Below are 27,555 nucleotides of genomic sequence, written 5' to 3' on the forward strand. Positions count from 1 at the left end.
GCAGAGATGCTCAATCAGCTGCCCTACCTAACACTGTCTACAGTGCTGAGTTCTACCACTCCCACCTTACAAAATCTCATCATCTGGTTGCATTATGCTCATTCTGGTTGTACTAATCTTCACGATCTAAATTCACCTTTTATTTACTTCTTGTCTGTCCCTCCCAGTTTCCTGAAGTTGGGGACTAGGGTCACTTCTGTACCCTTATTGCATATTGCCTAATACATAGATTCTCAAAAAATATTTGTTGAACGAGTCTCTGAATACTATACGGACCTGAACATCTGACGAAGGATGCTTTTAATGCACCTGGGCAAAGATAGGCCCCAAACCCATTTACATTCCTAGTGGCAGTGGTTCCCAAACTTTTCTGCACATTGGACGCATCTGGGGAGCTTCAAAAAGTACTGATGCCTTGGTCCCACCCCTAGAGATTGTGATTTAGTCGGTTTAGGGTGGGATCTGGGCTTTGGGACTTCAAAAAGATCCCTAGGTGACTATAATGTGCAGGTTGACTTTGGAACCATTGCACTATGGAGCTTTCGATTATTAAAAAAAGAAAATAAAAACAAGTAAAAAATTGTAGTCTCTGCATAAGTCAATAGGTAGTAACTATAAAAGAAAGAAAATCCTCCTGGAATTTCATTTCCTTCGTTAAGTTTCTTCCTCTTCTTCCTCATTTCAGTGGTCACTCCAGGGCTTATCCAGGATTACATGTTTCATAAATGTCAGTCTGTTCTCAGCAATGAGGTCTGGGATTCTAAGCCAAATTTAATTCACTATAACGTGTAGTTGTCTGATACGGTATAATCCCTCTACAAAAAGTCCATCAATTGCTCTCTCTTTTCAAATCCATCTCTTTTCCTCCACCCTCACTTTTGCCATGCTGTAAACACTTCTTACCTAAATTGCTGACCTGGCATCCCTGCTGATCTGTCCCCAGCTTCACCTCACACTACTGCCAAAGTGATCTAAACCCTCAAATTGTTCAAACCTTCCAAGATTTCCTAATAGTGTCTTTAGTGTGGTATTTATTCAGTGTCTTTCTTTCAGGTCTCTACGTACCTCATCTAGCTGTGTGACCTTGGGCAAATTCTCTGAGGACTCTCCCTCAGTTTTCTCATCTATAAAATGGTAACAATGGTATTACATTATAATATACCTACAGCACTTAGAAGTGTGTCTGGAACATATTAAGTGCTCTAAGAGGAGAGGTAAGCTATTCCTTAACCTTCCTTCCACTGTCACACTTATAGCTAAAATAGATTCCAACCACCACCACCATCACAACCACCACCTTTGGGAGGTAAAACAGGCAGACTTGAACCAGAATTTTGATTCCACTACTTTCTAGCTACGAGGTCTTGGGCAAGTTAACATATCAAATATAAAATAGGGATCAGAGTATCTCCAGTGAAGGGCTGTTAAGATTGTGGGTTGTTGTGAAGGTAGAACAGGACTCAGCATGCGCCCCCCCATTCGCCCCATTAATTCCCATTTTGGAGTTTCCATACAACCTACATTGGAACACAGCTCACTGAATTGGTTATTCAGATTTGTCTTTCCCTTTTCTACACCATGAGCTTCTAGAGAAAGGGCTCATGTTTCATTAACTTTTAACTTTAATGGTCATTAAAGTGCAGCACAGATAGGGGCTTAAAATATATCACCTGAGTGAATGAGTAAAATTATTCATGGCCCAGTGAAAATGGTGTATAGATCCATTCAGGCCATTTTCTGTTCATATTCTGAGTCCACAGAACTGTCTTCACACTTCATACATTGCTTTGTATTAGTTATTTGTGTATTTGTCCTATGTTTTCCACTAGGAGAAATACTGTGTGTTCAACACTGAACGGCTAGTATTATCTTTGTCCTTATCTCCCATATAGAAACTACTCTTTCAATTTATTCATATTGAATGACTAAAGTGACTGATTGAATTAAGGAATATTCTAACCTCTCTGGTCTATTCATTTCTTTCAGATCCTTCCCAATGAAGTATACGTGAGGCAGGTGATTATTTAAATCTAAGCTTAAAGAGTATCTGGTAGCTTAGTTAAGCCAAAAAATATACCAAGGAAATCAAGATAAAATGCGCCACAAACTTAATATTAACACTAAAACAACTTTTAAGGTGGACAAATAATTTTATTTTGTGCATGCAAATACATGTCAAGTACTGCAAACTTTTTCCATCAATTTTCTCTCAAACACTGAAAATCATGATGCTCTATTCTGTGAACAGCCAAAGCTAATATCTCTTCACTTCAGTGCTACATCAAAAACACACAGAATTTACTCTTCGCTATTCACTATCATCACAAGCCTCATTGTTCCATCTCTGCCCTCCCCCCATATACAGGCCTTATAAGTCCTAGCCTTCCCCCATTTAATCCTATTCCTATAGCACAAAGGGAAACATTACAATTTGGAAATTCAAATTGAAATAAATGGAATAGAATTTATTCCCATATATATTCCCCATTTCATTGTACAGAATTATTTTAAATTATAGTTTTAAATAGAAGCTGAGTATATGCCTTAAAAATGAGCATTAAATCCATCTTAGAGATGGTGCCTGCTTTTTACATGATGGGTGTACACCATCTTTAATTTCATTTACATTTCAATCGAACAATAGATTTGCAAAGAAAATGTCTAATACAGACGTAAAAATATTCACACTAGAGCTTCACAATCGGTTGTACAATTGACAAACAGGCCTCTTTTCCCAAACTTTCCAGCTAAGCAAATTTATAAAATGTAATCAATGCAACAAGAAAAACATTTCTTTCACTTCCAGGGAAAAGAATATGCAATAAACAGTATAAATGCAGACAGCAGTTGCTGCAAGCTAACCACGATTCTCCCAAGTGGCTGTACAGTGGATATGTGCAGTACAAATAAAAGCCACATGTGTTGTATCACAACTACAGTATAATTGTTTGCCCAGCTAAGAGAATGCATGCACTTCCATGCCTTGGGTTATAAAGTGAGGCCTAATTCTTGACAGATTGATGGAATATATGCAAATGACCTTGGCTTTTGGCAGTACTAGGTGCAGCCAGAGTCTGTGTTCCACTGGTTAGAGGATATTTTTTAATTTTTATTTAAAAAAAGAAAAAAACTGCCAATTTGGGGCTTGGGGGAATAACTTGCTCTTGGAGTAAAAATAAGACTCCACTCAAATGTGGGGTGTTCTGATCAGTGGCCTTGACCCCTTGTATTCCCTTGCCAGCAAAGGTATACAAAGAAACCGCTAGTATGAAGGAGTAACTAGCAAATTTATTCAATTTATCCAGAAAATGGGATACTCCTTGAGCATGTTCATTTTTGTTCTGCTTGCAGAAGGGGTACTTATGTAGAAGGAGTTACAGTAAGTGATCCCATCAACACTCTTCATTCACTAAAACACAAGAAAAGTTCTTCCAGTTAACTAGTACATAGTTGCAATGCAACTTTCCCCTTTAATGGTTAGTTACCAATACTGGTGACAGTCTTCTCAGAAAATGACTCAAAGAAGCTAGGGAAGAAATATTCAGATTCAAAGTTGAAATCACATGCTGAATCTGATCATCACAAATTCCACCCGTTAACAAGACACTCATGGGCTTTAACATCTAAAATGCAAAAGCAAGCTAGATGGTTTTTAAAACAATGTTTTCAAATGTTTAAATGATCTCATTGTAAATTCCTGCAAACTGCTGTGCATCCTGTAATTTTCTCAAGGCAGCATATAAAATTCGGATGTGCTTTATATACTTAGCATTAACTTGAAATTTGAGTGAAAGTGACTAGATCCATACAAATGGAAAAGTTCAGTCCTAGTATAGGAGGTTTCTTTTACTATTCTCTTGTGAGAGTAAATAGCTACCAGGAAAAAAATCAGTGCCACTGGGCGAATGAAGTACCTTCTCTTGAAAATTACAACGCACAACTTTCATGCATGACACTGGTTTATCAGATGGCATAAATGTTTAAGTCATGGCAGCAAAGGCAAGGGAACCTGCTTTGTTCAGGTACCAACTAAATGAAATACATACGTAACTTTCCCAGAATTTGTAAAATGAAATGAGACCACAAAAGAGAACTACTGATGCTACATTCACAGTATCTGAATGAGGCACATGGACTTCAGAATGGGAGTTAGAAATTGAAAAACAAAAACACCAAAAGTGGAAAAACAAACAAACAATACCAACAACAAATCAAACAAACAAAAAAGACACCACTTCCCACTTTCCAGACCTCAGACTACTTTCTTCTAATCAGAGCGTCTGCAACATATGCAGTTTAGTTACCAACATTACAAATTTCCTCTCCTATCGCTTTAAATCCTTCGATTTCAAACATATATGTATATTACGTGTTGGTACAAAGGTCAAATGATAGGGAATGTCCCCAACTGTAAAAAGTCACATCCTAGGTCTAATTTGTGATTTTTTTTTCCTCTATGACATTAGTAGGTACCATTTTGAAGAAGAATCAGATGAAATGCTCTCTCTTCTAAAGTGGCAGAGAACCAATGTCTTTACTTCACATTAACCCCACCATGAGAAACAGAAGATGGCTACTACATAAAGAATGCAATACAGAATAATCCCAACAGAGAAACAATTCCTATGTTGTTAGTGAGAAAGAGAGTAAGTTTTAAGAACAGGGAGTTATTGTTTTATGGGATCACCTGCTGCAAGACAAGCATTATTTTAATATAAATGTTCTGAGACATACCAATAAGGTTGGCAGGTATATACATACACTGATGCAAATGTAATTTCACTGGACAAGTAGGCAAACACCTAAGCAGTTTATCCCAACCCCCTCCAGCAGAGCACAACTAAGTTTCAAAATCTCAATTTTAAAATGAAAAAGATAAGGTTAAATACACAAGATCAATTTATGTAGTATATATTCACCCTCAGAACGTGCTGAAGATGTTTGCGTAGTTCTGTTGCACAGAGGGTTCTTTCCCTGAGGGCACATAAGGAGCTCTCAAACTGTTAATAGGTCTCTATTTTGTAACAAAATAGCAATTTTTAAATCTTAAAAAAAAATACATTACCTTCAACATGGAAGATCTCACTATTTAAATATCCATGAAATAGACATTATGGTTTGCATATCCTTTTTGGAAATACAAACAGCAAATAAAGTACATCGGAAGCATTTCAAATGTAGTAAGCGCGTATTTATAGAAAGGTTCTGATATAAATTATGTAACAATCATGTTCCTGTAATAATTCTAGGCTAATTTATAATGTCAGAAATAAGTTAATGTAACATGGTTTAAAAACTCTTGTTCCTATTCATTTCAGGTTACAGAGTGAAATAAATAAAATGTCTTTGTAGGGATAGGGAGAACTGGCCATGGCAAACAGGTACAGTACTAACCGAAGGAAACTAAATCGAGGCTACTGTGCTGTTATGTTACAAACAAACATCTTCATACATTTGAGTATTAAATAAATGTGTAAGATCTTCCATACTGACACCAGAATATCAAAACTACCCCTTTGTTTCTCAGGTATATTTACAACGTATCAGTCACCTTATGAGAGTATTCATTAAGACAGGTATCAAACACCAGTATTTACTCATTCTGATCAAGAAATTTCAGGGAATTGTCAACCCTCCCGCCCCTGGAAATGTGCACAAAACTTTTTATCAAAATCTTATCTGATACAATGCTGTGGTTTTGTAAAACAACTAAATAGCTCAGACGACCAATAACATGATCCTGTTTAAGCTAAATCTTGCTAGCAGGAAAAGCCCTTACATACAGTACACCTGGTGAAAGATCAGCTTGGCTTAAAATATTCCAGTACAATTTTCAGAGTAAACAACTTCACAGAAGTTAATTAAAAAAATAACAATAAAAGTCAACTAATCTTCAAGAAACGGGGAAAAAACAGACACAAGCTATTGGTAAGATCACTAGGAAGGAATGCCCAGCTTTTGTTTTCAAATGTTGACTGATACTGAGGTTTCAATAAAATACCTCCAACAAATCTGGGGCATGGCTAGCTGAATATACTGCATACTTTCAGATGCCGAGTCAAAATACTTTTCAGTCACATTTTAGCAGGGCAGAAATTATTCATGTTTTTACGTATGAATAAAGGATAGCCAATGTTCTATTATTACATGGTTCATAGTCTTATCAACCTAATGGTCAGAAAAAAGGGAAAATTAAACCCCAACATGAAGTTAACAATAAACAATATTTAACCAAGATAATGCAATGAACATCCAAAATAATTAGTTTAAATTAAAAACCCAGCAATACCATCTTGTTAGTCAGTGCAAACGCTATACAGGGTTTTCTCAAGAAAGCTGAAAGCACCTGATTCTTTTGCCAAGTCATCAGATTCAATAATGTACAGGCTTAAATCTGCATTTTAAAAAACTGCCATTACATTAGTGCATAATTTATCAAAATTGTAAAAACGATTCTGCATAACTTAGGAGAATTTAATATCTAGTACATCAGCTGAAAGACTTAGGCACTTGGTTATATATTTAATTACTTACTTCAACAAGTAGCCTGTGTATAATATTAACAAAGCAGAAACCATTCTTGAAAAATGGAAAATTAAAAAAATTAAAATGCTACAGATAAAAGCACTGCACCACACTCCTACATATAATGCAGTAAAGAAAGCTAGTATATAACCCTGCAAAATTCTATGGTAAGAACATCTAACTCCATTCTTCAAAGAAAAACGAAAAAACAAAAACAAACGAACAAAAAAACATGCAAAGTCCCATGAAAAAGATAAATAAAGCAGCTGGAATGAGATGGAAATTTCTCTTAGTGAAACATAAAATAGAAATAAATAAGTTAATTAAGTCTACTTTCACTAGATGTATCATTGTAGGATCCTGCTAGTTTAATAACTGAGTTGTTAATTTTCTATAGAAGCCATTTAAAATAGGAAATGGCTCAGTTACTGCACCGGATTGCTACAAACTCATAAAAAGCTGCTTGAAGCTTAAGTTAAATGTCCAAATTCCAATCACTTCTGGAAAGTGAACGTGTTACCCTAGTAAAGTAAATTTTATTTTTTTTTCATAATGCTAATGCAAGAGGGCTTGAAGTATCAAAGAGTCCACAGGAAATGGATGCCCCCAGTAATATCTTTTTTTTAAAAAAAATATACATTATATAATATATATTATATATATAAAAAGCTAGTGTAAATGCTTCCATGGTGTGGTCACAAATTTGAAAAGATGAATCTCCTTTCAGCTGTTAACCATCTTCCCATTTGCAACAGGTTTTAAAAAGTCATTTTTATCTTCAGACATAACATGAGTTTTCAGAATGAGGTTGCCAGCGCTGACAGATGTGGTGATGGGCAGGCAACTTGCATTGCTAATGGACACTGGGAGTGGCTGGCTAAAGCAAGAAGTTACCGGCAGAATTGTTTTTTGCTCCTCCCTATAATAAATGACATTGAAAACAAATTAGCTTTAAGTGAAAACTTGAAACATACATTAAAAGGTTGTACCAAACTTTAAAAATCTCTAGCAAAGGCATGTTTTTAACACTAAAAAGTATCAGAGGTCACTAAAAAAAGTCCCATTTTCCAAAAATTAAAATATTAGTTAATTTCAAGCCAATAATCAAGATCCAGATTAGCTCATATTTTTGGCAATATTAAAGCCAAGAAAATCTTAACATGTTTAAAAAGGGAAACTCTTCATCTAGGTTTTAATTCTCCATTTTGTAGTCTGTAAGTTTGGCTATCAGATTGAGGAAGTATAATGTGATATGGGAGCACAAAGACTAATGTTTGTCCCAAGAAAAAGCAAGTTTTAGGCTACAAAAATGAACCACTTTGTTAGTTCAAATTTACCTCCTCTCTCCCAAAAATCCAGACTGACCAAATCATTGCCCTATTACATAAGGTCTTCCCATCAAAGGATAGAAAAAAAAAAAAAGCCAAAAAAGAATTTAACACTGCATCTACTTCTCGTTAAATATTCATGTCCTATGCCCACTGGTTATGAATTTTCTGTCTAACACTCACAGCATCACATGGTCTTCACCTAAACTGTGTCTCTTCTGCTCCAATGGCTCCTTTTGGTGCTGCTGGACTGGATGCCCATTTTCCACTGCTGTTCCATTCAGCAACTGGTCATTTTGAGAACTGATACCAAGATGTATGTCCAGGATCTCCTAAGAAAATAAAATATTAATCCTTCGGTGTGAAAGTATTTTACTTTAGTTTCCAATGGAATAAAGCCTCCTACATATCTGGTTGTGGAACTTACAGCAATTTGTTCACTCTGTCCGTCAGGTTCATCAGTATCAAGTGCCGAAAGCTCTAACTCAATATCCCTATCAGGCTTAGTATCGGCAGCCTCTTCTGTATAATCACTCTGTAATTTAAAAAAACACTGATTTTATACCTGTGGAAACAGGGGCTTGCTTTTTAAATTAAAATGGGAATCCCAATGACTGATCTAAAGAATTATTTAAGAAATCTGGGACCACAATTTTATTGCTACTGTTTTAAAGGCAATCATCCATCAGAAAAAAAGCACACTAAAATGCACTAAGTTATGACACAAACCAACACACAGCAAAAGCAAATAACAAATATATTAAGCATGAAGTTGAGAGGTTCAGTTTATTTACCTCTCCATTTCTCAATTCAATTTCCTTGCTTAGAAGATTCAAGGTAAGGTGACGGCCTTCATCCAGGGAATTCCACTTCTGTTGCATGGCCAGAGCATTGGCTTCCCTCTGAAGAAGCAATGAGTTACTCTTGGCCTACAGGGGGAAAAACAGTAAAGTCAGCTACTAACCACCATTCTATATTTTAAAAGTTCAAAGCTGAGTGACACAGCCTACCTGCTGAAGTTCAATGCTTAAAAGGTCTCCAGTACTGGAATGCTTTCTATGACCAGATAAATCAGTAACAATGAATCTGTCCCTTTAAAAAGAAACATGTTTATTTTAATAAAAGTGAAATAAGTGAAGCAACTACAGCAATAATGACTACATACTATATATGTTTTATGTAACAGATCAATTCAGAAAAATTCCAGTCACCATTCCAAATGTAAAAGTAAATTTTTTTTCAGAATTTGTTACATAGCTAAAACTAGCACAGCACATTTTATGAATAAGTGCGGGTAGACTTTGCACTCTGAGGACACAGACAAGTCTCCAGAATAGAGAATCCTAAAGAATTAAGTAACATTACCGTTCAATATAGTGTGCTGATGATGTGGCTTCGTTACCATATGAACTCCACCTTGAATCAACAGCATTGACATAAGGGACATAATCTATAGAAATGTAGAAAGAAACAATGATAAGAAAAGTGAAAAATCAGTATAGGGATGTGAATGGATACTTTCAAAAAAAGATCCGTATTTTATCCAACTAGTCATGTTCTCCTGGCTAAACCATTTAATTCTGAGTTTACTATGGTGGTTAAATGGAGGAAACATTCCATACCTCACAAAGTGAAAATTAAAAAGCACAGTGTAGAACATATCAGGTGAGGTATTAGTTAAATGGATTACCTGATACACTGATGGGCTTAGTCGCACTTCCTTGGGAAGCAGTGGCCTGGACAGGATCCGTGGTATGGTAACCTGTACGGGAAGATCTGGAAATTGCACCCCATTTTGAGATGATCGGTCCATCGCTAAAAGGAATTATTGGGTCTTCTTCTTTTGTCCTTCTCTGAGTTTCAAATAAATGTACTCTTCTTTTAACATCTCCACTGTCCAGGTCCTGCATAAACCAAAGAAAATCAGTAAAAGGACTGATGGCAATTAGTTCAGCTAGCAATACAAAAGACACATAATTAGGTTTTCAAAAGACATATAATTAGGTTTTCTGATAAATTTAACACTAGCTGTAGATCTCAAAGATAATCCCACATCTATTTTAAACCACTGAACTATGCTCAAATAATTTAAACATTAAATGCAATTTATTTCAAACTTCCCTAAATATAACTCTATTGCTTACAGATGATTACAGAGCAACAATATGAAGATGAAAGTATTCAGTCATTCTAAAACCTAAGTCAACATGCATGATATCCACCGCCCCCCTCCCCCCGGGCCTAAATCATACCATTAACACAGCATTTGAATTAGCGATCACATCTCTGGGCTCTGAATCGATGGCATTTATACAGGAGCCAATGGTGCCACAAGACCAGGGAGAATAATGGGAAAGATGATCTTCTTCAAATTTTGTGCCACTCACACTCTCAGAGAACTGATATATATATTAAAAAAAAAGGCATAGTCAATTAGTAAGAAACTTAAAATTTAAAAACTTGTAATATAAAGTAACTATTACAGAATACATAGGACTTCATAGTAAACAATTAAACCTCCAGTGACTAACATAAAAAACTGGCATAGGTAAATAGTATTTACACTACTGATATTTATATTATTTAGTAAGAGAAAATAGAATGTCTTCTCTTTTTACTTTGTCCTTTATGTGCTTATAAGGCACTTAAGCCTGACTGATACTATCCAAACCAATCAACAAATAATTTATAGCATGCCTCTAACGTGGCATGAGGTGCTCCAGAAAATAAACATTAAAAAAACCCTAAAACACACAGGCATGTGTACGCATGCACACACACACACACACACATCATAGTCCATGTTCTAAAGTAGTTTATAATTTTGAGAAAAGAAGAACAATATGTGTAAATAAGGGAACACAACTAATAAACCATGCAGTATCAAATAAAGAACAAAAAGAATTCAAAGGTGGCTCTGGAACCAGAAGGGGAAGTGGATACATTTTAAAGAGACTGTAAGGAAGACTACAGGACCAGAATACTAACGTTTTAATAATCATTAAATCTAGTTTACTAATTATATAGATAAGGAAACTCAAGGCCAAAAAGGTTAAATTACTTATCCCAAGTCATATTACTAAAAGCAGATCTGAGTCTCAGGGAAATACTTATTTCCTAATGCATAGTATAAAAATGTAAATACATTTTTCTAATAAGTAAGTGGCAAATCTATCACTCTGTTGTCTAAGTGATGGGTACACGGGGCTTATTATACTAGTCGCTCTACTTTTGTACATGTTTAACACTTTACATAATGAAGAGATTGAAAATATTTTTTACATTAGAACCTATAGGAATGGGTAATAAACTAGAGGTACTAAAAAAAAAGATTCCTGGTGTGCTCTAAATATAACAATACTGAAACCACAGTGAAAGTGTCCTAATACAAAAACTTGTCTTGTAATGACAAGAATGGTAATTAACAGAAATGTAAAACACAATGAATAACACAGGGAAGAAACATCTGGGATAGACCAGGATTCACAGCCCAGCAGCCTACAGGCTGAATTTATTACTTGGGCAAATTACTTAACTTCTCTGAGTAGGATTCCTAACCTGCAAAATACGGCTAATACCTGCCCCCTAAGGTTTTTGTGAGAATTAAATACGTTATGGAAATGCTTAGCACAGTGACTGGCACAAGGCGCTGCTCAATAAATGGTCGGTACAAATCTCATTAATCAAAACCATAAAAATAATGAGAACTACAGTGTTGAAAAGATTTTGAATTCTTGGTGGAAAAAGGGCTGTGACTTATCAGTCTTCAGAGTCTCGCAATGGCCAGCCATCGTGCTTACACACTTGATATTTACTGAAATAAACTCAACTGCACACCAAACCACTGCAAAATACCCCACATTCCTAACGACGGTTTGAATGAGTGCTCTGAAGTCAGTGGTTTGACCTATGCCTGCAATATCAAGTGATGAAAACCTTTCTTACATCAGTGCGGAAGTCTACACTGAATAGAGGAGAAGGTGGTGTTGGTGACTGTGTTGCCACAGGAAGAGTTGAAGAGACAAGAGGTGCTTTCTGAGTATGGTACTGTGCCCACTGCTCTGGCTTTCTTCTTATCTGCTCCTCGCAACTGGTCTTCAAGTGACCACAAGGTTCCTAAGGGGGGATAAAAGAAACAATCTTAATCATCTAGGGAGTGGTAAAGAAATTTAACTATGCTCTGAGGAAATAAGGTAAACAATTTATTGTACTTTTGGGACCAAAAAAAACCAACACAATAGGGAAGTCACCCTAGTCTATTCTCCACACACTTAAATAAAAGGTTTAATATTTCGTCAAGTGATTATTAAAATCTGAGCACTCACTTTTGGGGTTTAGGAAATTCATCTGTATATATTTGAGAATAATGAAAATAGGCCCTGTACTTGTATTTTGCAGATTTCTTTTTAACTTCTCATTAGTTTCCTATCCAAGCAACATTTACTGAGCATTAATATGTATCAGGTCCAGTTCTAAAAGCTTTGTTTTTTCTCATTTAATCCTCACAACAGCCTTCTGAGGTAGGTACCACCACTACTTCCATCAAGCAGATGAAAAAACTGACATAGAGAAGTCAAGTAACTTCCGTAAGTCACAGTTAGGAAGTGGAGGAGCCAGGAAATTACACCTGGGTGGTCGTACACCAGACACTGGCCTCTTAACCACTACACTGTAGCAGCATTCATACTTCCATCATCACTTACCCTTGGTAAAGGCACAGTTGTCCTTGGTTCACTTGGTTGCTGACAAGCCACTGAATAATACCCATCTAAGGAGTTATATCTTTCTCGCAAAGACGTCTGATAGACAGACGAGTGCATCACATCCATTGGAGGTAAAGAATTGCTTCTAATAATGTCATCTCGTTGGTACATGGGTGGACGCCAGATGCGCCTGCTGTCATACACAGGAGCATACATTCCAGAAGGTACTGGAGGAACTGGTCCATATGGCTGCGGAGGAGGAGGTTGGTAAGGAGAAGAACTCATTCGATCTCGAGGGGAAAATGTACTGTAATGATCGGCATATGGCATGGAAGCCGGTGGGAGGGAGGACTCTGGAACATTATTGGACCTCACAAAGCGAGGAACACAGGGAGCCACACCAGCTGGTACCGTTGGAGGTGGTGGGTAGTATCCTTGAAAATTGGAAAGAGGAATATTTAATGTAATCTTAGTAAAATCCAACATTTTATAATGGTTTACTCTAAAGCAGTCTTTAATGTGGGAAAATAAGATTTGACTTTAGTTACTCCCTGCTTTTGAAAGAAACTACATTCTTTCTTTCAAGACACCACTATATGAAAATCATTAACATTCAGTACTTTGTTAAATTGCTCCCTAAAAACACATGACAGAGTTATTAACAGATGGCTGGTAAATTTCCTTCTGGGCATTTATTGTCCCAGATTTTGGATTAAGTAATTATAGTTACATCATTGATTCTTAACCTATTTGGGAGCAGAGGGTAAAGACCTCTTTCCAAATCTGTATCAGTTGTGCATTGTCTTTCCAAAATTATACCTAAGTATATAAACCAAACATTTTGCATATCATTTCAGGGGATTTATAGAACTCCCTGAAGTTCATCCATGGACCTTGTATTTGATTAATAAGAATGAGAACTTTAAAACTACTGTAAAATAGTTTTACATACATAGTTTGTATGTAAAATCATAGATTCTTAGGACAAGAAGAAAACTTAGGGGTCATATATATAGTCCAAAGGATTGCTTTTTTAATGTAAATATTCTAAACAGGTATAAATGATTCACTTACTTATCTAAGGGCAACAAATGTTATATTAGTTTTTTTCTTAGAATTGTCTAAAATTACTTACCTGTCTGTGGGTACTGTGGGACTTCAAAGGGTATCTGAGTCCTTGGATCTTGAAAATACTGAATGTTTTCAGAATGCTGAGGATATACTGGTACTCTAGTTATAAATGGGCTGGATTTTGGAGGCACAGAATTCAGTTCTGTTCCAACATTAGAAGGCCCAGCTGAGGTAGCCGCTACATTACTTACAGGAGTCTTGGGTGGAGAACCAATTTTACTGGAGAGAAAATTTAACAAAGGAAAAATGATAAATCACTGTCTAAGTCTGTTAAGTCTTCCTCAGTAGGAATTTTTCATCAAATTATAGAGTGAAACCACTAATAGAAAGACACTTTAGGTATTTCCATAGTGACAAATAAAGCAATGAATTTCATTGCCACCTAACACTAATTCAAAGCATCATAGTGACAGATCTCATAGTCTGGTGAGGGCAACAAAGAAATACAAACAAATTCCAGACACTAATGTGACCCATCAGTTCCTTTTTAACTAGTTTTTTGACAAAGATTTTTCCTACTGGAAATTTTAAAAAATTCCTGTTCAGTGAGTTCTCAACAGAAGCAATATACAGCCAAAAAAATGTATATACATTTTAAGAAAGGAAAATATTGTAGTAAAATTGTAATACTCAATATATACAATAACAAAACAAAATAACATTAACAATACAAATAACAAAATAACAAATAACAATAACAAAAGAGGAATACAAGTCATGTGTATACATTTTTTTGGCACCCCTGGTAGTCTACCAGTAAAATTCTTTGGGACAAAGCAGACAGACATGTAAAGGAAGGTATATTCTATTAAAAAGTTAGACTAGCTGAAATGTAAACACCTTGAGGAAAGGCCATTTTGTCCATTTTGTTAACTGCTATGTCCCCAGGTCCTAGAACATTTCCTGGCACGCAGGAAGCACTCAGTAAATATTTGTTGGACAAATGAGTAGTTCCTGCCACCTAGTAGGTACTCAGTAAATATCCACTGGATGAACAAAATGCTAGTGAAATGATTACTCATTAACGCAAAATACACAAATTTTTATTTTTTTTATTATTATTTTTTTAACACAAAGGACTTTCTTTGCTGAGTCACCAAGCAATCAGCTCCATCAGATCTCATCATGGCTTTTAAAAAGTCAAACTTTGGCAGACCTTAGATATATGATGACTCAAGAAAATGATCTTGTTAATGATGCACGAAATCAGTTGCATCCAACTAGAGAAGTGTTTTTAAAGCTGGAGTATAAACAAGGAGAATGGGCTGCCTTTCAGCATAGCAAATTAGTCTAGCAGGTGTTTACTTCTATGTGTAGTTGTGTATTAAAATGTAGAAAATAACTAAGGAACTGTGGGTAGTAATAATATTGGGTAGAAATGTATTGGCTTAGAGTTGAAAGATATTTTGGGGCTGTGTTTATTCTTTGAAGATAAATGAAGGCAACAAAGAAAATGTTTAGGATTTCCTTATAACTGTAACACTTACTGAGCAATTACTGAGCAAATTCTAGGCACTATACTATGTGTTTTACATAGATTATCTGGTCTTCCATGTCAAAATGCTATATACTACTATAAACATGAATAAGCAGTTCGAGATGACAAATTTTTAGACTCATCAGGAAAAAGGCATCAAAATCCATGACAAGGTTCATAGCCTCATGAAATCATGCAGGCTATCCCAAAAATTCAGACTTAAGGAAAAAGCTTTCAGTCACATTCTGATCAGACAGCTAGTCACTACAGTTATATCCTAGATGACTTTCAGGATTCTAGGCTCTCCTTTGCAGCAGTCCCTCTCATACCTGCATGCTTTTGCCTGTGCCGTTACCTCTATCGCTGAGGCCCTTTCTTCCTAACTATCCATACTTTTGGAACTAGCTCAGGTGTCATCACCTTACCTCTGAGAATCCTGCCACAGTAACTCCCTGTAGAATTAGTTCTTTTTTTTGTGTTCCAGTAACACTTGGAACACACTCCATTACAGTACTTTCAGAATATCGTATATGGTAGCTGTTTTTATCTGTCTCCCAAATGACATCAGAAAACCTTTAGAGGCAGGGAGTATATCTAGTTCGTTTTTATTAGCTATACCAGCTGGCCTGATGTTAAGCACATACATCCGTAATTCTTGAATGAATAAATAAATGATTTCTTTATTTAGATTTATTTATTTTTAAATGCTTTTTCCTCGTCTGTCATGTTTAAAAAATGAGATATAATTTACCTTCTTAAGGTGCACATTTCAGTGATTTTTGGTCTATTCATAAGGTTGTGCAATCATCACCACTATCTAATTTTGAAACACAATACATCATCTCCGAGGAAATCTGTACTTATTATGATTCACTCCCCAGAACCTTCTCCCCCACAACCCTAGCCCGTGGCAATCACCAATTTACTTCTGTCTGTATGGATTTGCCTACGTCGGATATTCACATATATGGAATTATACACTATGTGGCCTTCTGTATCTAGCTCCAGTATTGCTTCATTTACATAAATGCTGTCTCCAAAACTATATCATCCTAGGTTTCTTAACAGCAGAGAAATCTTATACATCTCATGTATTTTCAAGAATGCCAAAACAGAGCTCAGAATGAATGCTCAAGTAACATTTGCTAACTAGACAATGTTATCTGATAGATCATTTCTAAAATCTCCCCCAGGGAAGATTGTAAGGATCCTTTTAATAAACAAACTCCCCTATCACATGCTATCTACAAAAGAATATAAATGCTTACCTACCTATCATTTCTTATATGAAATCACTAGCAATTTACTGTGTGCCTAGCATAACGCTTTTTTCCTAGAAGGCATGTAATAGATACTGAAACACTATTTATGGGTGACAAAAACTGAACATGCTTTAACTCAGACTTTAAGACCCCAAAAGAATACCAAAGCATGAGATTTTAGAGGTGCAAGTAACTTTTCAGAACATCTGAAGGTTTCAAAACTTTGTCTTAAAGCACCAAAACCCCTTTGCCAGGATTAAATCTGGCAGGTAGTAATTAAAATGGAGGTAGTAATAATACTAGCAGGTATTTAACTAGTTCTGTGTGGCAGGGTTGTTCAAAGAACGCTGCAGTATTAACTCATTTAATCCTCATAAGCAACATAGGAAATAGGTTATACTTCTTTTATGGATGAGTAAACTGAGGAAGACACATTAAGTAACTGACCTAAAATCAAACAGCTAGGAAACAGTGAGCCAGAATTTGAACCCAGAGAGTTTGGCTCCAAAGATTCTCCTCTTAACTTTCACACATCATTACAGAGCATAAAGTAGAACTGTTCTGATTGAAACAGGCTGGAGGCTCAAGAATCTCATCTGCTCAGGTTTCTATTTAGTTCTTTTTGGATAGCTTTATGGACTCAATCCTAAAATTCAAGGAAATAAGGTGGAAAAACTTCAACTCTGGTCCAGCTTTTTCAGTTTACAGCCGAGGGAAACAAAACCCAGTTGAAGTGCCTTTCCAAGGTCACAGAGCTATTCAATGGCAGGGCCAGGAGTAGAACTCAAATTTTTTGGTATTTAGTGCTTTTTCTACATGAAACATTCTATTAACTGCTTTTCTTCAGGATAAATACAAATACTCGGGTATTTCTGAAAAGGCTAAATAACTCCTATTAAGCATTTTAACCTAATACTTACTTTTCAGTTACAGACTCTGAAGAAGGCCCAGCAGCATTCTGACCGTTAGTGCCAACCTTCCCCACTTTCTTCACAGTCTCCAGAGCTCTTAATGTACTGTCAGCATTACGTGGGATTAGCTGGGAAACACTGTTTTCTGCATTGGAAATTCCGTTTGTACTTGGAACAATTTTCCCCGTTGTTTCAGTACTTCCTATGACAGAAATGACATTTCCGGCTGTGGTTGTGACAGTGTTGTTTACACCAACTTTATTTAGAAGAGGAAACGTTCTTACAGTTGCATTGATCTTTTTGTTCCTTAATCGATACCTGTTTCAAAAATAATCAACGTATCGGTAAATATTTCACTAAATCTTTTCCGGGAGGTGGGGGGAAAGCAATGGGAAAAGATTAAAAATGGAGGAAACAAGCTTTGAAAAAGTTTCTTCAGCTAAGTATCATATACAGTCTAAATCAATCAAACTCTGCTGTGATAGATACTACATGAAAATATATATGCCATTCACATAAACACATATACGCATATGTAGGCACATAATTAATGTAACAAGCAAACTATACATGTATTCAAAGAAGGCTTTTTTTGGCGGTCATAGAAATTTTTGATTTGTTTATTATTAGTTTCAGGTTATAAAACACAATTATTAGACATTTACACACCTCACAAAATGATAACTCCACCAAGTCTACCACCCATCGGACACTGTCCATAGTTATTATAATACCACTGACTACATTTCCTATGCTGTACTTTACATCCCATGACTATATATATCTATTTTCAATAATAGTTGACATTCATTATTATTTTATATTAGTTTCAAGGGTATAACACAGTGGTTAGACATTTACATAATTTATGAAGTGATCCCCTGATAAGTCTAGTACCCATTTGACATCATACAGTTTTTTCAACGTTATTAACTATATTCCCCGCACTGTATTTCACATCCTGGTGACCACCAATTTCAGTTTACACCAATTTGTACTTCCTAATCTCTTCACCTTTCTCACCCAGCCCCGCAACCCCACTTCCATCTGGCAACCATCAGTTTGCTCTCTGTATCTATGAGTCTATTTCTGTTTTGTTTGTTTATCCTGTTCTTTAGATTCCGCATATAAGTAAGATCATATGGTATTTGATCTATCTCAGTCTGACTTATTTCCCTTTCACTTAGCCTATCTTCTAGGTCCATCCATGTTGCAAATGGTAAGATTTCATTCTTTGTTATGGTAGACTAATACTCCATTGTATATAAATATACCACAATTTCTTTATCCAGTCATCTATTGATGGGCATTTTGGTTGTTTCCATATCTTGGCTGTTGTGAACATTGCTGCAGTAAACATGGGATGCATACATTTTTTCAAATTAGTGTTTTGGATTTCTCTGGATAAATAAACAGGAGTAGAATTGCTGGGTCATAAGGTGGTTCTATTTTGAATTTTTTAAGGAACTTCCATACTGTTTTTCATAGTGGCTGCACCAATTTGCAATCCCACCGACAGTGCACAAGGGTTCCTTTTTTTCCACATCCTCGCCAACACTTGTTATTTGTTTCAAAGACGTCTTTTGAGGGAGTAGAAAGAGATCCTTTTGAAAATTTTGTCTAACCAGAATATAAAATACACTATGTAAATATGAAGAAAACCGTACAAATATTGGTTGGGAATGTAGAATGAAAAGGTACTCAAGAGTTGAAAAACATTCTCTGTTGTTACCAAATTAAAGTATATATATATAATTTTAAAGAAATACAAAAACTAAAACCCAGTCTTAAACAAGTATTACACCAAAATATAGAATATTAGTACTATATTTTTCAGATTAGTTTATGAGATGATATCAGAAGGGTAGGCACAGACTACACGATGCAGACTCTTACTCCCTTTATCTGACAAAATATCTAAGTTTCTCACTATCTGTAACGAGCCTTAAGGCAAAGTTCCTCCTGTTTTGTTGGGAATAATGAGGTTAAGGGTAGGCAACAGTACCTGTAAGAAGACTAGTTAGGAGGCAGCTGTGGATCAAGAAAAGCGATGATAAACTATAAGGATGAAAAGCAGAAGAGATGAGAAATATATAGGAAGCTAAATGGACAGAACTTGGTAACTAAGGCAAGCAAGTGAAAGAAAGCTGACAAAGATGATTCATATTACATGACATGTATCCTGACTGGACCAAGGTACACTGGGGGAGAGCAGAATGGAAGGTAGAAGAGGCAGATGTATGGGAGGAGAAAATGAGCTCAAATTGAGTTTCAGGTGTCTAAAAACAAAAGAGAGATGTCCATTAAGAGTTCATACACAGGCCAGTGTTCAGTAGAAAGATTGGGATCAATTTTTTGGTGAAATCTCAATATGAATGTTTTGGTTAAAAAACAAAACAATAAAAACATACACAATATATAATGTAGCTTATATCCATTTACTTTTATGTTTGGGGTAAATGGACATAGAAAAAGGAAGTACCCATAGGAGAAGAGAAAAAAGAAAAGAAGACACATAGAGAATGTTAAAAAGACCAAAAGCCACAGAAAGAAAATGCACCTGCTTTACCATTATACCTGGAACTTTGTTGTCATCTTCAATTGAACATGAGCAAATAAGATTGTACCTAGGAGTATTTTCATACTACACAGGTGCTTAGCAGAAACATATTCCAGCTATTGCCTAAATAGCTGTTTAAAATATGACCTCTGAATAAGGTTCTAAGTCATTTATTATGTTAATCTTGTGCCCAGAAGCAACAAGGTAGGGTTTCAAGAAAAAAGGATATTTTACAATCCAAAGACAATGTGAATCTAATTGCATTTTGAAACTCATCACAAACTTTAAGATTGCATATAACACTTTTGTAATGACACAAAATTAAACCCCTATGAAAGAGAATTCTCATAACTTACTTTTCAAGCTCTTCCTGAGAATGGGCAAAAGTACAGTTTGTTCCTCGTGGACACCCTCCTTGCTGTCGCAGATCTCGGCACATGCTCGTCTTATATTTGCTGTTTGGCTGGGGCTACAGAAAATCAAGATGTGGAAAATGGAGATTTCAGTTGTTATTCATTCTTGGGACTTCAGAATTTCATGATTCCATCTTTAATTCTTTTTCACATTAGATAAGTAATTCTTGTGCTGCAACAATTACCATTCCATCGTTACCTGTTAAGAGTTATGTAGCATAACTCTGAATTGGCATGTTAGCCATTCCTTCTGAGGATTACCTGAAATTGGTTCAAATGCTATCTATTTATTTGTCAGGCAACACAATGCCCATGAAAATAAAAACAATTCACTGCTGTCTTAAAATTATGATACCAAAATCAAATAAACAATTTTAAAAAGCATTTAAAGGCCATAGCTTGTTCACTTAAATTTTCCCAGGAAACAAAGAATACAATTCCCCCTCAAAGTAAAATAAATGTAGAAGATTGGAAAGATCACTTTGGAGCAGCTTTGATCTTAGCTCTGTCATTTACTGCCACCATGACTTTTGATACATTATTTAACCACTTTACACTTCAACTTGGGAAAAGCAATTATGTTGCAGGTCACTGTGAGAATTAGAAATAACATATGTAAAATATTGAATATAGGGACTGGCTCTTAGTAACTTAATAAACTTAATAAATGGATGTTCTCATTAGATTTATTTATACCTTAAGTAACTCCTTCTAAAGTACACTGAAAATATTTGAAAAATTCAAATTCACACACTTACAAATAGAAATGTATTGTATGACAGCAATGAAGAAAAGAATGACAATATAATTCTTTGTCATGGAAGGAATCAATGATCTATACTTGGTCAAAGACATCTGCAGTGAACTCGTATTCAAGATACTTTCCAAACTGTTGTTATGCTATGAATTACCATGTTTCCCCCAAAATAAGACCTAGCCAGACAATCAGCTTTAACGCATCTTTTAGAGCAAAAATATAAGATCCGGTATATATTATATTATTGATATTATATATATCATATATTATATTAATTATGTTATACTATATTATACTATGCTATACTATATTATATACCCGGTCTTTCAGTGTTTCCCCAAAATAAGACTTAGCCAGACAATCAGTTCTAATATATATCTTTTGGAGCAAAAATTAATATAAGACCTGGTCTTATTTTACTATAAGACTGGGTCTATGATATGATATGATATATGATATGTGATGTGATATGATATCTGATATGATATAATATAATACCGGGTCTTATATTAATTTTTGCTCCAAAAGACGCATTAGAGCTGATTGCCTGGCTAGGTCTTATTTTCAGGGAAACATGGTACTTATCAGGTACACTACAACTTGAGTTTCTCCCAAAAGAACAGACAATAAAAACTTATGAGAGTACAGTCACATAAAGAGTCCATTACCCAAACAGCTTGTTAAGATGTTCAGGATAAACCTCGGTTAGAGGTAACAGCAGAAGTACAGTAAATGTGCTTACCTGAGGTGTCTCATGGCCTTTTCTACTGTAATTTTGTATGAAGTCCACAAGGCCATGAACCACTGTTTTAACAGCTACCATTGCATTTTCTAGCTGCTCCCAAGTTGGTGAAACAGCATCTAAAATAAGCCACCAAGGGGACAGGATGGATGGAAGAGAGACTCTATTAGAAGAAATTCTTGCGTTATTTACCTCAAAGTAGAAAAAGTATAAGCAACTGGGTATTTTCCCACATACCTGGATTGGGGTCTATGTTTGCAAGAAGCTCTAAATGAGGCCTCAGTCTATTTAAGTTAGCTGGGTCTCCTGTTCGTTGCAAAACAATTGTCAATTCCTGGACACTCTTTGCAAATGATTCTGGAGACTGCAGCTAACAAACAGAAGACAGAATGATTTTTACTCTGGTTCTTATGACACATCTATATTCAAATGCTTTCATTTAGTCAACATACTAAACAGGTTTTCAAGTGTCTTCAGAGTTCATAATAGGAGAATCAACGATGAATTAAATTTTCACCTCAGAATCTGCCCTATGAAATTCATCATTAGACACTCAGAAAACTTATTTATAAGCTTTATTAGCTTTCTGGAGTCAAAATGTAGATAAACGATAGACTTGGTAAGCCAGGCTACTTTTATGCTAATATCCTGTATTTGCTTCTCTGTTGCCTCCCTTAGTTTATTTTGAAAGTTAAAAAAATAATACAAGAAAAAAAGATTAAGATAATTTATAAGATTTGAATATTTAAAAATAGGAATCTCCAAATGCTTGTCTCTTTAGTTCCTTCAGCAGATTCTAGTGTACTCTGCACTGTAAAAGCAATGACATAAATCAGCATCTCTAATTTCACCAACCTTATCAATAATAGACTGCATGTGTGACTTATGCGCCAAGTCACCATATAGAAGTGAGGACCACTGCTCAGGTGAAATACGGAGTCCTGCTTCCATAGCAATATGAACAATTTGGGCATCATGTTCTCTGCGTAATGCCTCATAACTCCGAAATTCCTCCTTTAGCTGCATCAGAGAAGAGTCTTCATCCCTTTTGGTAACCTAAAAAATAGAAAGGAGGAAAGAAAAACTCATCAGAATTGGCCTGCTCTCCCTCCTCCCCAAACCAATTCTTTTTTTTTTTTGGGGGGGGGGGCGTGAGGGGGGCACCTACTACATATCAGATACCACACAAAGAAGGTACAAGAAGATAATGTCCTTACCAAAAATTCTTTTTGGAAAAAAGCAGAACTTATATAACCCAATACATAGTCCTGCCTTCCTCCAATGAGCTCAGCAGCTGGTAGGGAAGAGACGTGTAAAATGTAAGTACTCAATGCAATATAAAGTAAAGGGAACTAAATCTGACTGGTGGGGGAGAGAACAAGTATAAGGTGTTCCCCAGCTGAAGACTACGTGTACTGAGTCTTGAAGAATAAATAGGAGTTCCCTAGGCAAAGGGTGAAGAACAGAATTCTAAAAAGAGCAGCAAGTGGTAAAGTAAAAACATGAAAGAGCAGACCACACAGAATTAAAGGCTAACGTGCAGGCCGGAAAAGAAACATACAAGGGGGCCTTGTATACTATGATTGGAAATTTGGATGTTATCCTGAAGGAATGGGAAGCCACCGAGGGTGTCGTGATCAGCACAGCCAATGAGTAGGCACATATTAACACCACCACATGATAACTAAGAAATGCTGTACCCCCACAAAAATAGTCATTAGGGTATTAAATCACCTTTAATCTATACTGCACTTAAGTGATGAAATAAATTCAAAAGTTACAGTTTCACATGCCCCAGTGAAATTATCTGTCTAATTATCCAAACATGTAGGTACATGGCTAAACAATTTCCACAATAGCTAACACATACTCCTAAATCACTAAGACTTGATAATGGCCAGAGTGAAATCTGAAACTTAGCTGGGATCCAGAATACCTCAGACTAGTCCAGGCTCTGAAACTTAGATAGGACAAATCATTCAAACTATTTTAAAATCATGATTTCCTCATTGGCACAATGAAAATATCCCAGACCATCTCACTGGTTGTTTCTATTGCTGCTGTTGGCACATGAGACAATAGCAATATGCTCCCAAAAAACATGGAGATGGGGAAATCTGAGTTAACTTAATAGTATCAGTTCAAAATTCTCTTTGGGAATATATAAATACATTATAGAAAAGTTTGGGACACCCAAAATTCTAATCAACACGATCTTAGGTACAATCTAAGAAAGAGCAGAGTATAACTTAGAAGTCACAAAAATCTATATTCTACCATAACCTACTTAAAGAAACAGTGAGGAAACAAAAGGAGGAATTATCAACCTACAAAGTAGAAAAAGAAACTTAAAGAACCACAGGATGGTAGCACTCATCCAACCACGATGTATGTGGTACAGGGTGCCTCCTGCGCAGCAAAGCATCTGTCCGCCTGAGTAGGACAGGTGGACATAGGTGGCCAAGACAGCCTGGTCCTATTAAAATTCTATTAACATGCATCAAAATCACCCATGAAGTTTGGAAAACTGTAACTGCAGCTCAGAACCCTTGGCTTTGAAGACCACATAATTTAAAGTACATATAAATACTCTCAAGTCCTACAGGAGACACACTAAATAAGAATATCTGGAGATGGGAGACAGGACTGCCCTTTTAAAATCCACAGGTGATTATCATGTGACCGTCAGTTGAGAACCACTGCATTGAACATCAGAATCATTAACTTCCCTTGTTCTGATTCCATGCTAAGCAAGCGAAGGTTTGATCCTCTTTCATAGAAAAATATCTACAACACAAGAATTCAAATCATTTAAGAGTTACACTCCTCGTTACAAATTAAGAAAACTGGTAATGTGCATGTGACCTTGGGTAGGGTGCTGCTGTTCCTGAGGACAGACTACCGCATGCACCCACAAAATTCAGGTCTCTAAGCCTATAAAGTCAAGGAAAAAACTTTTGACAACAGTGAGTTTACTACAGTAAATGCCACCTGAGAGAGAGTAAATGCAATTAAGTCAGCATGGTATTCTTTTATTTATCTAAACACTACTTTAACACTTTAAACTACAGGGTAGTGAGGATGAAACGAGAGCATAAAATCGAAATAAATGCTACTCAAATGTCAGATATGAAGAGTAGCTACAGATGTATGCCAATCATAAACCACAAATCAGTATGATCCCTATGAGGACAAAAACATTAAATCAGTAGTAATACACAATGTGCGAACCTAGCCAGTCACTTCAGGATGACAAACGATTTCTGTAACTTGGCTGCTGAGCCAAAAACATATTTGAGGAACCAGAGATTCGTTTCAATTGTTACCCTGAGGACACAAAATCAAGCACTATAACTACCAGGCAGATACGTAGTGGCCAAGCCTCATTAGTGGAGCTACGTGAACTCATCTGAACATATTTCCATAACAAATGACCTGTTACCTCAAACTAAGCAGTCTGCCAAAAAACAAACAAACAAACAAAAACAACAAAAACAAACAAACAACAAAAACCAAAAAATAAAACCCACACCTTTTTCTGTCTGTACTTTTTTCACTCTTGGGGCTACAAAATCAGCAAAATAACCCAAAATTAGCTTTGTTTTCACACTTAGATGTCCAACTTTCATAGAAGTCAATGGGTCTTTTCTACTTTCAAGTCCTTGAGCCTTTCTCAAGACCCAGCCAGCAACGTATACTCCTGTAACATGCAGAAATGTCAAGGATTCAGCCTATTTCCCACTTCTTTCAGTACCTGTCACCATCCAAAGCCTATCAGATGGTGAAACTACATTTATAAGTATTTTGGGGTTCTTCCCTGCCCTCTCCACCACCAAACAAAACAAAAAATAAAACGCCACCTAAATGCAGAGTGGTCGGACAATCGCCTCAACTTTTTAGTCTCTTGTTGTCCCTAAGACAATAAATACAGTAATCAATCTTCAGATTAAAAGCTTTAATCTAATCACACAGAAAATGGGATAAGAATGGGAAATTAAAACATGTACCTACTCTTAGGAAGTTTTCAGTATAGTTCCTGACTCCCTTTTAAGATGGTAAGTATAAATAAACTGGGCTTCTTTAGTCCACTTTTATTATCCCAAGACTCAAATTTACCAAATGATTTCCTTATGCTGTTTTGTGTTATTGACACCTTCATATGTGTTCTTATTCCCAATAGGTAATATCACAGATGCAATCAGTCCTGAAGGGAAAAAAGTTTCCTTTCAACTCTTGTAAGCATTCTACATTTGTGGGGCCTCTAGATTGGGTAACACCCCATCTAGGAAGCCTCTGTGTCCCCGACAGGCATGTAATGTTTATACAGTTGCTTACTACTTACCTTAAAACAAGAAGCTCGATACAGTAGTTGCACAACATGACCAATACTTGTTTTTGATGCCTGAGGAAATCTTGGTTCTAGTCTTTGCACAACAAAAAGTACCAGAACTTTCCTTGAGAGAGCAGAACCATCTTCTAATGCCAGCAACACCAGCTTCAAGGCCTCTTCTTGCATAGCTAGAAGTAAGGAACATGAGTTCACAATAAAGAGAAGCCCTGAAGATCATGTCTGTCACAGACTTCTTTGGGTATTAGTTTACAGCAATTAGTTATCCAGTCTATTTAATTACACAAAAAGAGGACATCACACATACACAAACACAACTTACTTAAAAAGTGTATTAGTCTGCTCTTATCTGTGGGGAATACATTCCAAGATCCCCAGAAACCACAGATAGTACTGAACCCTATATATCGTTTTTTTCCTACCCAGTTGAGTTCTCATGTAACCCCATCAATAGGTTCTGCAACTTGAAGCAAAACAATGTCTGACGAAACCAATTTTACCATGGGCTAATTGATACAAACAAGTTAGGTTCTCAACAAAGTTGGTATCTCAACAAAGTTATAACTAAATGACGTTGAACGAAACGTTATTTAAGGACTTGCTGTATGTACATACCTATGATAGTTTAATTTATAAATTAGGCACAGTAAAATTAACAATAACTAAAAATGTAATAGAACAATTATAACAATATATTGTATTAAAAGTTACATGAATGTGGTCTCTCAAAGTATCTTATTGTACTGTACTCACCTTTCTTGTGAGGATATGAGATGATCCAATGCCTACATGATGAGGTGAGGTGAATGACACGGGTACTGTGACTCAGCGTTAGTCTACTACAAGGGTTACTTGAACACAGTGCGACACTTCAACCGTTCATCTAAAAATCAAGATGACTACTACGTGACTAATGGGCAGAGCCTATAGTGTGGATATGTGGGACAAAGGAATGATTCATAATGGTGCAAGATTTCATTGTGCTACTCAGAATGGTGTGCAATTTAAAATTTATGAATTGTTTATTTCTGGAATTTTTCATTTAATATTTTTAGACTGTAGGTAACTGAAACTACAAAAAGAAAAACCACAGATAAGGGGGGACTACTGTAATCAAACAAAAGGAAACATACCGTGTTTCCCTGAAAATAAGACCTAACCGAAAAATAAAAAATCTGAAAAATCTAGCACGATTTTTTAGCATGACATCCCCTGAACATAAGCCCCAATGCGTCTTTTGAAGCAAAAATTAATATAAGACCTGGTCTTATTTTTGGGGAAACACAGTACTTCCTACTAAACAACCAATCAGAACACAAGTCAACAGAACTTAAATATATTTTCTGTAGCTACTTAATAATCAACTAGATAATGATAATGTTAAAGTGAAAAAGTACT

General features: G+C 35.9%; 1 protein-coding gene across 2 annotated transcripts in view; it reads right to left on the bottom strand.

The window, feature by feature from the left end:
* Window positions 1-2,119: 2,119 nt before the first annotated feature.
* Window positions 2,120-27,555, bottom strand: part of RC3H2 (ring finger and CCCH-type domains 2) — a 39,760-nt gene continuing 14,324 nt past the window's right edge. The window contains exons 5-21 of one of the 2 annotated variants that reach the window (XM_081067122.1): window positions 26,152-26,327; window positions 22,665-22,865; window positions 22,047-22,179; window positions 21,810-21,928; window positions 20,254-20,366; window positions 17,347-17,655; window positions 13,692-13,906; window positions 12,557-12,990; window positions 11,799-11,969; window positions 10,106-10,252; window positions 9,544-9,757; window positions 9,219-9,303; window positions 8,864-8,945; window positions 8,648-8,782; window positions 8,281-8,388; window positions 8,037-8,185; window positions 2,120-7,444 (exon numbers count right to left, since the gene is read on the bottom strand). In XM_081067122.1, the coding sequence (XP_080923248.1) occupies window positions 7,249-7,444; window positions 8,037-8,185; window positions 8,281-8,388; window positions 8,648-8,782; window positions 8,864-8,945; window positions 9,219-9,303; window positions 9,544-9,757; window positions 10,106-10,252; window positions 11,799-11,969; window positions 12,557-12,990; window positions 13,692-13,906; window positions 17,347-17,655; window positions 20,254-20,366; window positions 21,810-21,928; window positions 22,047-22,179; window positions 22,665-22,865; window positions 26,152-26,327 (2,987 nt within the window). In that variant the 3' untranslated portion in view covers window positions 2,120-7,248. The remainder of the gene's footprint in view (window positions 7,445-8,036; window positions 8,186-8,280; window positions 8,389-8,647; window positions 8,783-8,863; window positions 8,946-9,218; window positions 9,304-9,543; window positions 9,758-10,105; window positions 10,253-11,798; window positions 11,970-12,556; window positions 12,991-13,691; window positions 13,907-17,346; window positions 17,656-20,253; window positions 20,367-21,809; window positions 21,929-22,046; window positions 22,180-22,664; window positions 22,866-26,151; window positions 26,328-27,555) is intronic. The other variant, XM_081067123.1, reaches the window with a different exon arrangement.

This window comes from Rhinolophus hipposideros, assembly GCF_964194185.1.
Source record: "Rhinolophus hipposideros genome assembly, chromosome: 11".
Classification (NCBI taxonomy): Eukaryota; Metazoa; Chordata; class Mammalia; order Chiroptera; family Rhinolophidae; genus Rhinolophus; species Rhinolophus hipposideros.